At 48.4% G+C, this 14,735-nt stretch overlaps 1 protein-coding gene across 3 annotated transcripts in view; it reads right to left on the bottom strand.

Moving 5' to 3' along the window:
• Window positions 1-11,866: 11,866 nt before the first annotated feature.
• LOC110487164 (uncharacterized) overlaps window positions 11,867-14,735 on the bottom strand; it is a 39,920-nt gene continuing 37,051 nt past the window's right edge. For all 3 annotated transcript variants that reach the window (XM_090194819.1, XM_036942200.2, XM_036942198.2), the window contains exon 3: window positions 11,867-14,440. In XM_090194819.1, the coding sequence (XP_090050945.1) occupies window positions 12,561-14,440 (1,880 nt within the window). In that variant the 3' untranslated portion in view covers window positions 11,867-12,560. The remainder of the gene's footprint in view (window positions 14,441-14,735) is intronic.

Here is a 14,735-nt window from a genome sequence, read left to right as displayed (position 1 = left end):
TGCAGGAAATGTTCGCGAGCGTCGTATCAGCGTAGTCATTGTGCATGTTTTACCGGCCTCCGACGGAAAGAAGTCAGGCAAAACAAACGAAAATAGATATTTCAACCAAAACAAGACAGCTGTCATTACATTATATTTCTATGGGTCACACATGGTTAGCAGATGTTAATGCGTGTGTAGCGAAATGCTTGTCTTCTCGTTCCGACAGTGCAGTAGTATCTAACAAGTAATCTAACAAATTCACAACAACTACCCAATACACACAAGTGTAAAGGGATTGAATAAGAATATGTAAATATAAATATATGGATGAGATGACCGAGAGGCACGATGCATAACATACAGTATATATACACACGAGATGAGTAATGTAAGATATGTAAACATTAAAGTGGCATTATTTAAAGTGACTATACTGACATCAATAAAGACAATCTACCAACATAATACAGCATTTCGCGACATTCTTTTCTGATTTCTACTTGATTTTGTGGATGCTTTTCGGAAATTCTGTGATACATTTTGCAACTTTTTTTCCCTCGTGCATGTTGACTGTTGTGCAAGTGTGTACCCAATCTCCACAAATCTGAAAAAGAACAATTGCACCAATTAATTAGATAAAATGTATCCACTCACACACACCTCTCCTCTCCGTCAGGCTTGGGGCTTGCTATCAACACAAGATGCACCTCCCAGTCCCTCTCACACCTCTCCTCTCCATCAGGCTTGGGGCTTGCTATCAACACAAGATGCACCTCCCAGTCCCTCTCACACCTCTCCTCTCCATCAGGCTTGGGGCTTGCTATCAACACAAGATGCACCTCCCAGTCCCTCTCACACCTCTCCTCTCCATCAGGCTTGGGTCTTGCTATCAACACAAGATGCACCTCCCAGTCCCTCTCACACCTCTCCTCTCCATCAGGCTTGGGTCTTGCTATCAACACAAGATGCACCTCCCAGTCCCTCTCACACCTCTCCTCTCCATCAGGCTTGGGTCTTGCTATCAACACAAGATGCACCTCCCAGTCCCTCTCACACCTCTCCTCTCCATCAGGCTTGGGTCTTGCTATCAACACAAGATGCACCTCCCAGTCCCTCTCACACCTCTCCTCTTCATCAGGCTTGGGTCTTGCTATCAACACAAGATGCACCTCCCAGTCCCTCTCACACCTCTCCTCTCCATCAGGCTTGGGTCTTGCTATCAACACAAGATGCACCTCCCAGTCCCACACACACCTCTCCTCTCCATCAGGCTTGGGTCTTGCTATCAACACAAGATGCACCTCCCAGTCCCTCTCACACCTCTCCTCTCCATCAGGCTTGGGTCTTGCTATCAACACAAGATGCACCTCCCAGTCCCTCTCACACCTCTCCTCTCCATCAGGCTTGGGTCTTGCTATCAACACAAGATGCACCTCCCAGTCCCTCTCACACCTCTCCTCTCCATCAGGCTTGGGGCTTGCTATCAACACAAGATGCACCTCCCAGTCCCTCTCACACCTCTCCTCTCCATCAGGCTTGGGGCTTGCTATCAACACAAGATGCACCTCCCAGTCCCTCTCACACCTCTCCTCTCCATCAGGCTTGGGTCTTGCTATCAACACAAGATGCACCTCCCAGTCCCTCTCACACCTCTCCTCTCCATCAGGCTTGGGTCTTGCTATCAACACAAGATGCACCTCCCAGTCCCTCTCACACCTCTCCTCTCCATCAGGCTTGGGTCTTGCTATCAACACAAGATGCACCTCCCAGTCCCACTCACACCTCTCCTCTCCGTCAGGCTTGGGTCTTGCTATCAACACAAGATGCACCTCCCAGTCCCTCTCACACCTCTCCTCTCCATCAGGCTTGGGTCTTGCTATCAACACAAGATGCACCTCCCAGTCCCTCTCACACCTCTCCTCTCCATCAGGCTTGGGTCTTGCTATCAACACAAGATGCACCTCCCAGTCCCTCTCACACCTCTCCTCTCCATCAGGCTTGGGGCTTGCTATCAACACAAGATGCACCTCCCAGTCCCTCTCACACCTCTCCTCTCCGTCAGGCTTGGGTCTTGCTATCAACACAAGATGCACCTCCCAGTCCCTCTCACACCTCTCCTCTCCGTCAGGCTTGGGTCTTGCTATCAACACAAGATGCACCTCCCAGTCCCTCTCACACCTCTCCTCTCCATCAGGCTTGGGTCTTGCTATCAACACAAGATGCACCTCCCAGTCCCTCTCACACCTCTCCTCTCCGTCAGGCTTGGGTCTTGCTATCAACACAAGATGCACCTCCCAGTCCCTCTCACACCTCTCCTCTCCATCAGGCTTGGGTCTTGCTATCAACACAAGATGCACCTCCCAGTCCCTCTCACACCTCTCCTCTCCATCAGGCTTGGGTCTTGCTATCAACACAAGATGCACCTCCCAGTCCCTCTCACACCTCTCCTCTCCATCAGGCTTGGGTCTTGCTATCAACACAAGATGCACCTCCCAGTCCCTCTCACACCTCTCCTCTCCATCAGGCTTGGGTCTTGCTATCAACACAAGATGCACCTCCCAGTCCCTCTCACACCTCTCCTCTCCATCAGGCTTGGGTCTTGCTATCAACACAAGATGCACCTCCCAGTCCCACTCACACCTCTCCTCTCCATCAGGCTTGGGTCTTGCTATCAACACAAGATGCACCTCCCAGTCCCTCTCACACCTCTCCTCTCCATCAGGCTTGGGTCTTGCTATCAACACAAGATGCACCTCCCAGTCCCTCTCACACCTCTCCTCTCCGTCAGGCTTGGGTCTTGCTATCAACACAAGATGCACCTCCCAGTCCCTCTCACGCCTCTCCTCTCCGTCAGGCTTGGGTCTTGCTATCAACACAAGATGCACCTCCCAGTCCCTCTCACACCTCTCCTCTCCATCAGGCTTGGGTCTTGCTATCAACACAAGATGCACCTCCCAGTCCCTCTCACACCTCTCCTCTCCATCAGGCTTGGGTCTTGCTATCAACACAAGATGCACCTCCCAGTCCCTCTCACACCTCTCCTCTCCGTCAGGCTTGGGTCTTGCTATCAACACAAGATGCACCTCCCAGTCCCTCTCACACCTCTCCTCTCCGTCAGGCTTGGGTCTTGCTATCAACACAAGATGCACCTCCCAGTCCCACTCACACCTCTCCTCTCCATCAGGCTTGGGTCTTGCTATCAACACAAGATGCACCTCCCAGTCCCACTCACACCTCTCCTCTCCATCAGGCTTGGGTCTTGCTATCAACACAAGATGCACCTCCCAGTCCCTCTCACACCTCTCCTCTCCATCAGGCTTGGGTCTTGCTATCAACACAAGATGCACCTCCCAGTCCCTCTCACACCTCTCCTCTCCATCAGGCTTGGGTCTTGCTATCAACACAAGATGCACCTCCCAGTCCCTCTCACACCTCTCCTCTCCATCAGGCTTGGGGCTTGCTATCAACACAAGATGCACCTCCCAGTCCCACTCACACCTCTCCTCTCCATCAGGCTTGGGTCTTGCTATCAACACAAGATGCACCTCCCAGTCCCTCTCACACCTCTCCTCTCCGTCAGGCTTGGGGCTTGCTATCAACACAAGATGCACCTCCAAGTCCCACTCACACCTCTCCTCTCCATCAGGCTTGGGTCTTGCTATCAACACAAGATGCACCTCCCAGTCCCTCTCACACCTCTCCTCTCCGTCAGGCTTGGGGCTTGCTATCAACACAAGATGCACCTCCCAGTCCCTCTCACACCTCTCCTCTCCATCAGGCTTGGGGCTTGCTATCAACACAAGATGCACCTCCCAGTCCCTCTCACACCTCTCCTCTCCGTCAGGCTTGGGTCTTGCTATCAACACAAGATGCACCTCCCAGTCCCTCTCACACCTCTCCTCTCCGTCAGGCTTGGGGCTTGCTATCAACACAAGATGCACCTCCCAGTCCCTCTCACACCTCTCCTCTCCATCAGGCTTGGGGCTTGCTATCAACACAAGATGCACCTCCCAGTCCCTCTCACACCTCTCCTCTCCATCAGGCTTGGGTCTTGCTATCAACACAAGATGCACCTCCCAGTCCCACACACACCTCTCCTCTCCGTCAGGCTTGGGGCTTGCTATCAACACTAGATGCACCTCCCAGTCCCTCTCACACCTCTCCTCTCCATCAGGCTTGGGTCTTGCTATCAACACAAGATGCACCTCCCAGTCCCTCTCACACCTCTCCTCTCCATCAGGCTTGGGTCTTGCTATCAACACAAGATGCACCTCCCAGTCCCTCTCACACCTCTCCTCTCCGTCAGGCTTGGGTCTTGCTATCAACACAAGATGCACCTCCCAGTCCCTCTCACACCTCTCCTCTCCGTCAGGCTTGGGTCTTGCTATCAACACAAGATGCACCTCCCAGTCCCACTCACACCTCTCCTCTCCATCAGGCTTGGGTCTTGCTATCAACACAAGATGCACCTCCCAGTCCCACTCACACCTCTCCTCTCCATCAGGCTTGGGTCTTGCTATCAACACAAGATGCACCTCCCAGTCCCTCTCACACCTCTCCTCTCCGTCAGGCTTGGGTCTTGCTATCAACACAAGATGCACCTCCCAGTCCCTCTCACACCTCTCCTCTCCGTCAGGCTTGGGGCTTGCTATCAACACAAGATGCACCTCCCAGTCCCTCTCACACCTCTCCTCTCCATCAGGCTTGGGGCTTGCTATCAACACAAGATGCACCTCCCAGTCCCTCTCACACCTCTCCTCTCCATCAGGCTTGGGTCTTGCTATCAACACAAGATGCACCTCCCAGTCCCACACACACCTCTCCTCTCCGTCAGGCTTGGGGCTTGCTATCAACACTAGATGCACCTCCCAGTCCCTCTCACACCTCTCCTCTCCATCAGGCTTGGGTCTTGCTATCAACACAAGATGCACCTCCCAGTCCCTCTCACACCTCTCCTCTCCATCAGGCTTGGGTCTTGCTATCAACACAAGATGCACCTCCCAGTCCCTCTCACACCTCTCCTCTCCGTCAGGCTTGGGTCTTGCTATCAACACAAGATGCACCTCCCAGTCCCTCTCACACCTCTCCTCTCCGTCAGGCTTGGGTCTTGCTATCAACACAAGATGCACCTCCCAGTCCCACTCACACCTCTCCTCTCCATCAGGCTTGGGTCTTGCTATCAACACAAGATGCACCTCCCAGTCCCACTCACACCTCTCCTCTCCATCAGGCTTGGGTCTTGCTATCAACACAAGATGCACCTCCCAGTCCCTCTCACACCTCTCCTCTCCATCAGGCTTGGGTCTTGCTATCAACACAAGATGCACCTCCCAGTCCCACTCACACCTCTCCTCTCCATCAGGCTTGGGTCTTGCTATCAACACAAGATGCACCTCCCAGTCCCACTCACACCTCTCCTCTCCATCAGGCTTGGGTCTTGCTATCAACACAAGATGCACCTCCCAGTCCCTCTCACACCTCTCCTCTCCATCAGGCTTGGGTCTTGCTATCAACACAAGATGCACCTCCCAGTCCCTCTCACACCTCTCCTCTCCATCAGGCTTGGGTCTTGCTATCAACACAAGATGCACCTCCCAGTCCCTCTCACACCTCTCCTCTCCATCAGGCTTGGGTCTTGCTATCAACACAAGATGCACCTCCCAGTCCCTCTCACACCTCTCCTCTCCATCAGGCTTGGGTCTTGCTATCAACACAAGATGCACCTCCCAGTCCCTCTCACACCTCTCCTCTCCATCAGGCTTGGGTCTTGCTATCAACACAAGATGCACCTCCCAGTCCCTCTCACACCTCTCCTCTCCATCAGGCTTGGGTCTTGCTATCAACACAAGATGCACCTCCCAGTCCCTCTCACACCTCTCCTCTCCATCAGGCTTGGGTCTTGCTATCAACACAAGATGCACCTCCCAGTTCCTCTCACACCTCTCCTCTCCGTCAGGCTTGGGGCTTGCTATCAACACAAGATGCACCTCCCAGTCCCTCTCACACCTCTCCTCTCCATCAGGCTTGGGGCTTGCTATCAACACAAGATGCACCTCCCAGTCCCTCACACACCTCTCCTCTCCATCAGGCTTGGGGCTTGCTATCAACACTAGATGCACCTCCCAGTCCCTCTCACACCTCTCCTCTCCATCAGGCTTGGGGCTTGCTATCAACACTAGATGCACCTCCCAGTCCCTCTCACACCTCTCCTCTCCATCAGGCTTGGGTCTTGCTATCAACACAAGATGCACCTCCCAGTCCCTCTCACACCTCTCCTCTCCATCAGGCTTGGGTCTTGCTATCAACACAAGATGCACCTCCCAGTTCCTCTCACACCTCTCCTCTCCGTCAGGCTTGGGGCTTGCTATCAACACAAGATGCACCTCCCAGTCCCTCTCACACCTCTCCTCTCCATCAGGCTTGGGGCTTGCTATCAACACAAGATGCACCTCCCAGTCCCTCACACACCTCTCCTCTCCATCAGGCTTGGGGCTTGCTATCAACACAAGATGCACCTCCCAGTCCCTCTCACACCTCTCCTCTCCATCAGGCTTGGGGCTTGCTATCAACACAAGATGCACCTCCCAGTCCCTCACACACCTCTCCTCTCCATCAGGCTTGGGGCTTGCTATCAACACAAGATGCACCTCCCAGTCCCTCTCACACCTCTCCTCTCCATCAGGCTTGGGTCTTGCTATCAACACTAGATGCACCTCCCAGTCCCTCTCACACCTCTCCTCTCCATCAGGCTTGGGGCTTGCTATCAACACTAGATGCACCTCCCAGTCCCTCTCACACCTCTCCTCTCCATCAGGCTTGGGTCTTGCTATCAACACTAGATGCACCTCCCAGTCCCTCTCACACCTCTCCTCTCCATCAGGCTTGGGGCTTGCTATCAACACAAGATGCACCTCCCAGTCCCTCTCACACCTCTCCTCTCCATCAGGCTTGGGGCTTGCTATCAACACAAGATGCACCTCCCAGTCCCTCACACACCTCTCCTCTCCATCAGGCTTGGGTCTTGCTATCAACACAAGATGCACCTCCCAGTCCCTCACACACCTCTCCTCTCCATCAGGCTTGGGTCTTGCTATCAACACAAGATGCACCTCCCAGTCCCTCTCACACCTCTCCTCTCCATCAGGCTTGGGTCTTGCTATCAACACTAGATGCACCTCCCAGTCCCTCTCACACCTCTCCTCTCCATCAGGCTTGGGTCTTGCTATCAACACTAGATGCACCTCCCAGTCCCTCTCACACCTCTCCTCTCCATCAGGCTTGGGTCTTGCTATCAACACTAGATGCACCTCCCAGTCCCTCTCACACCTCTCCTCTCCATCAGGCTTGGGTCTTGCTATCAACACAAGATGCACCTCCCAGTCCCTCTCACACCTCTCCTCTCCATCAGGCTTGGGGCTTGCTATCAACACAAGATGCACCTCCCAGTCCCTCTCACACCTCTCCTCTCCATCAGGCTTGGGTCTTGCTATCAACACAAGATGCACCTCCCAGTCCCTCTCACACCTCTCCTCTCCATCAGGCTTGGGGCTTGCTATCAACACAAGATGCACCTCCCAGTCCCTCTCACACCTCTCCTCTCCATCAGGCTTGGGTCTTGCTATCAACACAAGATGCACCTCCCAGTTCCTCTCACACCTCTCCTCTCCATCAGGCTTGGGTCTTGCTATCAACACAAGATGCACCTCCCAGTCCCTCTCACACCTCTCCTCTCCATCAGGCTTGGGTCTTGCTATCAACACAAGATGCACCTCCCAGTCCCTCTCACACCTCTCCTCTCCATCAGGCTTGGGTCTTGCTATCAACACAAGATGCACCTCCCAGTCCCTCTCACACCTCTCCTCTCCATCAGGCTTGGGTCTTGCTATCAACACAAGATGCACCTCCCAGTCCCTCTCACACCTCTCCTCTCCATCAGGCTTGGGGCTTGCTATCAACACAAGATGCACCTCCCAGTCCCTCTCACACCTCTCCTCTCCATCAGGCTTGGGTCTTGCTATCAACACAAGATGCACCTCCCAGTCCCTCTCACACCTCTCCTCTCCATCAGGCTTGGGGCTTGCTATCAACACAAGATGCACCTCCCAGTCCCTCTCACACCTCTCCTCTCCATCAGGCTTGGGTCTTGCTATCAACACAAGATGCACCTCCCAGTCCCTCTCACACCTCTCCTCTCCATCAGGCTTGGGTCTTGCTATCAACACAAGATGCACCTCCCAGTCCCTCTCACACCTCTCCTCTCCATCAGGCTTGGGTCTTGCTATCAACACAAGATGCACCTCCCAGTCCCTCTCACACCTCTCCTCTCCATCAGGCTTGGGTCTTGCTATCAACACAAGATGCACCTCCCAGTCCCTCTCACACCTCTCCTCTCCATCAGGCTTGGGTCTTGCTATCAACACAAGATGCACCTCCCAGTCTCTCTCACATTCTCTCTCAAACAAAACAAATAGATCCAAAGCTCATCAATTTGAGCATCGATTTTTGTTGTCTTCAAAATGCATGATTGTGATTTTTTTCTGAAAGGGAGATGAAGAACAGAAAACGTAAAAATTGAGTATTGTGGTTGATAAGTACTTTTAAAACGGTATTACCATTTATTTTTAAATCCAGAAAGATTGTGTTTTTGTCAAACGTATCAAGTTTAATACGGCAAAGCTGACAAATTGCACTCAGCGCTTTGAGCAGCGCTCTCCATAGACACACCGGGGAGAGCAGAGTGCCGACCACCCTACTAAAGCCAAGAGTAGACTGGGGAGAGCAGAGTGCCGACCACCCTACTAAAGCCAAGAGTAGACTGGGGAGAGCAGAGTGCCGACCACCCTACTAAAGCCAAGAGTAGACTGGGGAGAGCAGAGTGCCGACCACCCTACTAAAGCCAAGAGTAGACTGGGGAGAGCAGAGTGCTGACCACCCTACTAAAGCCAAGAGTAGCGGAGTAAAAGTTGGAGTAAAACGCCACTCACCTTGATTCTTTCAGCGCTTGCCACAGTCTTCCCTGCTACCACTTCAGTCATGGTGATCTGCCGCTGCTGTGGGAACTGTTCTGACATTCTCATATACTTTGCTGATTCAAAGTGACTGTTGATTGTCGACCTTCTCTCGTGTTTCAGCACAACGTTACACGGAGTGCAAAACAATTTCCCAACCACTCTCCACTCAATACAAACATGGCCAATATACCACGGCTAAGGGCTGTTCTTATGCACGACTGAAAGCGGACTGCCTGGATACAGTCCTTAGCGGAGGTATATTGGCCATATACCACAACCCTCCGAGGTGCCGTATTGCTGTTATAAACTGGTTTCCAATGTAATTAGAGCAGTAAAAATAAATGTTTTGTCATACTGTCTGATATACCAACGGCAGTCAGCCAATCAGCATTCAGGGCTCAAACCAGCCAGTTTATAATATTCCAACAAAATGCAGTGAGTGTCTGGCATCTTTTAATCTTGTGATTTATCATCACCATGATACAATACTGACTTTTCATGGATAAAGACAATCTACCAACATCATCCACCTTCAATGAAGAAGATTACAGTTTGTTAGCGTTTATTATTTAATTAATGGATACTTTACAATGTTCTAAACCAGGGGTTGGAAGCAGTTCAGGGAACAGAAAAGAAAACCGGAATTTCAAGGAACAGAACCAGAACTGTCAACGAAAGGGATCTATACTGTTCCGGAACAGAACAAAATTCTAAAAAACACCGGTTCCATCCAGATCATGACATAACAATACATTTTATGTCAATACAAACCAGCCCTTCTACTGAGTTTAATCAGGTATAAATTATATCCACAACTGAATTCTACTGGAGTCTATGGACTTATTTTGTAGTCAATAGAATAGCCCATAGGGCCCATGGTCAAATGTAGTGCACTACAGACTATGGCCCATAGTCAAAAGTAGTGCACTACAGAATAGGGCCCATGGTCAAATGTAGTGCACTATAGAGGGAATAGTGCACCATTTGGGACATTGAGCCCCAGTATATACTATATATAGACTCAGCCCCTAATATATACTATATATAGACTCAGCCCCTAGTATATACTATATATAGACTCAGCCCCCAGTATATACTATATATAGACTCAGCCCCCAGTATATACTACATATTGACTCAGCCCCCAGTATATACTACATATCGACTCAGCCCCCAGTATATACTATATATAGACTCAGCCCCTAGTATACACTATATATAGACTCAGCCCCCAGTATATAGGCCTCTATAGACTCAGCCCCCAGTATATACTATATATAGACTCAGCCCCCAGCATACAGGCCTCTATAGACTCAGCCCCCAGTATATACTATATATAGACTCAGCCCCCAGTATACAGGCCTCTATAGACTCAGCCCCCAGTATATACTATATATAGACTCAGCCCCCAGTATACAGGCCTCTATAGACTCAGCCCCCAGTATATACTATATATAGACTCAGCCCCAGTATACAGGCCTCTATAGACTCAGCCCCTAGTATACAGGCCTCTATAGACTATGCTACTGTTTTACATGTTAGTCATGAACATACGTTACTTTAACAGGAAATAATGTATTTAAAAAAAACATACTACACATTCTTCATCTCAAGCACCACCCCAACATCAACATATGTGATGACATCATCAACCAATTAGTAGGTAATTAGTAAACTATGCCTCCTGATAATTGGTTAAAATCACACTGATGTCATTGGAAACACATATTCCTCTATATATTTCACTGCAAAAAAAATCAAATATAACACATATTCCTCTATATATTTTACTGCAAAACATAAAAATGTGCCATTTTCACAAATGTTGATGTTAGGGTGGTGCTTGAGATTATGACTATGTAATTGTGAAATGTCCCTTTAACATGATACTGTGGTAGTTAAAGTTAGATATTGTTGTTTATTGTGTCATCTGTGCATTCCAAAGAAAGACAGTAGTGCCTTAGACCGCTGTGACACTCGGGAGGCCAGACGTCATGTTTTTACCATGACTAGACTACTAAGGCTGGGACATCAGTTTGTCAATGTTCATGCTATTTAATCAGCTTCTTGATATGACACACCTGTCAGGTGGATGGATTATCTTCACAAAATACAAAATGCTCAATAACAAGGACGTAAACAAATTTGTGAAAATATAATAAAATAAAAATAAGCTTTTTTGTGTGAATAGAAAATGTATTGTTCAGTATATCGATCTCATGTAAAGGCTTTAGGCCTGGGAATAGCATTACTACAGCAACCACTATCCTGTTCAGAAATAATAAACCAATCAGGCTTTAGGCCTGGGAATAGCATTACTACAGCAACCACTATCCTGTTCAGAAATAATAAACCAATCAGGCTTTAGGCCTGGGAATAGCATTACTACAGCAACCACTATCCTGTTCAGAAATAATTCATTAAATAAATTATGCTTGGGTCAAGGCCAGGAACACTGGCAACCTGGTTTACAATGAGACATGTATTGTTAACGTAAACCAATCAGGCTTTAGGCCTGGGAATAGCACTACTACAGCAACCCCTATAGTTGTTAACGATCTTGTCTCGATCTCATCTAAATACAGATGACACTATTTATTACGTTACGGAATTACCCCGACTGCTGACCTGGCTGTGACAAGGCTACAGTCGGATTTTACAGTTGTGCAGGAAAAACCCCTTACTGATTTTTAAAAACTCATACTTGGTCGTCTCAGTTGGATTACATCTTCCCTCACTCATCGGATGGTTTTATAAATCCAACGAGTCCCGGCATATAATGACCTTGGTGTCATTTAACGTTTTAGTTTTTTTTGTTGCCTAAACATACGACTGAGCTAGTTAAAGAAACTAAGATTTAAAATGTTTTAAAATTTTATTTTTTTTACAGAAACTGATCTAGTCTCTCTCTAGTCAGCAGGAAACAGATTCGGCAGTCAACCTTTCTACCCGTTCTCAATTATGGTGATACTATTTATAAAAGAGCAGCTGCCTCTAAATGATAAGTTATCAAACCCGTTCCCAGGGTTGGTTAACTCTAGAGAGACTCCATTGGTGTCTACAGAGTTCGGTAGATCAGCATTTGGTTTCCTTGTGCCTTGCGTGTGCCGAATAATCTACAATGCACTTTAAAATTGGAGGAATTGGTGCCTCTAGGGCATTTCAGACAGTTGTTATGGGACCTTGTTGCGAAAGAATGTCTGTTTTTTTTATGATTGCGTTTTACTTTTCGTGTCATGTTGTGTATTACACCGTGTATATTGTGTTTATGAATGTGTAGTTGAATGTGTTTATTGTAGTTTAATGTGTATTGTGGTGCTATACAGGCCTCATCTGGAAAAGAGACCTCGGTCTCAGTATTGACTCCCTGTCAAAATAAAGATCAGATTAATGCACTCTCCAGCACAATAGGTGGTGGTGGTATTCAAGTTGAGTTCATTTGTGAACGTCCAATACACTCATAGAAGTAAAAGAAGATAGCCCTAAATGGTGCTGTCCATGACACCATTGCAAGGATAGGTGTGAATATCAATACCTATAGTTAGCTTATGTATCCTCACTTCACGTTTATTTCACATCACTCTCCTCTCCCTCAACTTCTTTCTCTTCTTGGACAATCACATTGAAAGCACAGGCAGGCTTCCCTCCAATGGATATTCTCTCATGACTTCTTAGACTTCTTAGCTGAGTGAATCCCTCTCCACACCGAGAACATTGGTAAGGCTTCTCTCCACTGTGTGATCTCTGATGATTCTTTAAGTCTCCAGCAAAACGAAAATTATTTCCGCAAAGTGAGCAGTGGTAAGGTTTCTCCCCTGTATGAATTCTCTGATGATCTCTAAGGCTTCCTGAATGATTGAAGCTCTTCCCACATGTGGTGCAGTGGTAAGGCTTCTCTCCACTATGTACTCTTTCGTGTCTCTTAAGGTTTACTTTCTCACTGAAACTCTTCCCACATTGGGAGCAGAGGAAAGGTTTCTCTCCAGTGTGAACTCTTTGATGATTCTTAAGATTACTTGAGGAACTGAAAATCTTTCCACATTGAGGACAGGGGTAACGACCCCGATCAGGCAATCTTGATGTATCTGGGTCAACTACACCACTGTTGTTGTCGTCCTCTTCAACTTCTCTCATTTCCTTCTCAGCAATTTTCTTCCCATCCTCCTCTTCTTTGACAATCACATTGAAAGTACAGTCACCACCCTCCTCTTTGACAATCACATTGAAAGTAGAGGGAGACGTCTCTCCAATATGTATTTTCTGATGGCTTTTAAGACTTTTTAGTTGAGGGAATCCCTCCCCACACTGAGAGCAGCGGTAAGGCTTCTCTCCACAGTGTGATCTCTGATGATTCTTGAGGTTTCCAGCAAAACAAAAACTATTTCCACACAGAGAGCAACGGTAAGGCTTCTCCCCTGTATGTATTCTCTGGTGTTTCTTAAGGTTTCCTGGCTGACTAAAACTCTTCTGACAAAGAGAGCAGTGGTAAGGCTTCTCCCCTGTATGTACTCTTTGATGTTCCTTAAGACTTCCAGAACGATTGAAGCTTTTCCCACACTGGGTGCAGTGATACGGCTTCTCCCCACTATGTACCTTCTCATGTCTTGTGAGGTTGAATTTTTCACGGAAACTCTTCCCACATGTGGCACAGTGAAATGGTTTCTCTCGAGTGTGTACTCTTTGATGATTCTTTAGTTTACCTGAGGAACGGAAACTCTTCCCACACTGATGACAGGGGAATCGACCACGACCAGATAGTCTTGATGTATCTGGGTCAACTACACCACTAGCTTCCTGCTCTTCCTTAACTTCTCTCTTTACCTTCTCATCGATTTCCTTTTCATCCTCCTCCTCTTTGACAATCACATTGAAAGTACTGGCAGACTTCTCTCCACTGTGCGATCTCTGATGAGTCTTCAGGTCACCTGCTCGACTGAAACACTTCCCACAAAGAGAGCAGTGGTGAGGCTTCTCTCCGCTGTGCGATCTCTGATGAGTCTTCAGGTCTCCTGCTCGACTGAAACCCTTTCCACATTGGGAGCAGTGGTAAGGTTTCTCTCCATTGTGAACTCTTTGATGATTCTTTAGATTACCTGAGGAACTGAAACTCTTTCCACATTGAGGACAGGGGTAACGACCACGAAGTCTTGATGTATCTGGGTCGACTATACCACTAGTTTCCTTCTCTTCCTCAACTCCTCTCTTTTCCTTCTCATCCTCCTCTTCTTTGACAATCACATTGAGAGTACAGTCACCGTCCTCCTCTTTGACAATCACATTGAAAGTACAGGTAGGCTTCTCTCCACTGTGGGATCTCTGATGAGTCTTCAGGTCTCCTGCTCGACTGAAACACTTCCCACATTGAGGACAGGGGTAACTCCCACAACCAGGCAGTCTTGATGCTGTGGAACTGGGCTCGTTTACCGAGTCTGGGTTGGGGATCTCTCCTGTAAGAATATGAACAGATATATAGGGTAAGAAACAGACAGAGGAACAAAGTATTTTAGCTTAATGCAGAATTCAACATTAATTAGGATTAACAGTGTATTGAAATAAATACTTTTGCAAGGGGCTTGTTGCATTGCACATAAATAATGCCGCCATTGTCAAATTACAATGCATTGCGCAATGGTCGGTAGCCATTTTTGTTTTGGCATTCGCCTTCCCTCTTACACATACAGAAGCCTCAGGGTTATACTACAAAGCAGAATCAATGAGTTAGCCTGCTAACTTGCTTAAATA

This window comes from Oncorhynchus mykiss, chromosome 13, assembly GCF_057628025.1.
Source record: "Oncorhynchus mykiss isolate SJ-2025 chromosome 13, ASM5762802v1, whole genome shotgun sequence".
Lineage (NCBI taxonomy): Eukaryota > Metazoa > Chordata > Actinopteri > Salmoniformes > Salmonidae > Oncorhynchus > Oncorhynchus mykiss.
Note: the sequence above shows the minus strand (reverse complement) of the source record. Positions and strands in the feature narration are given on the sequence as shown.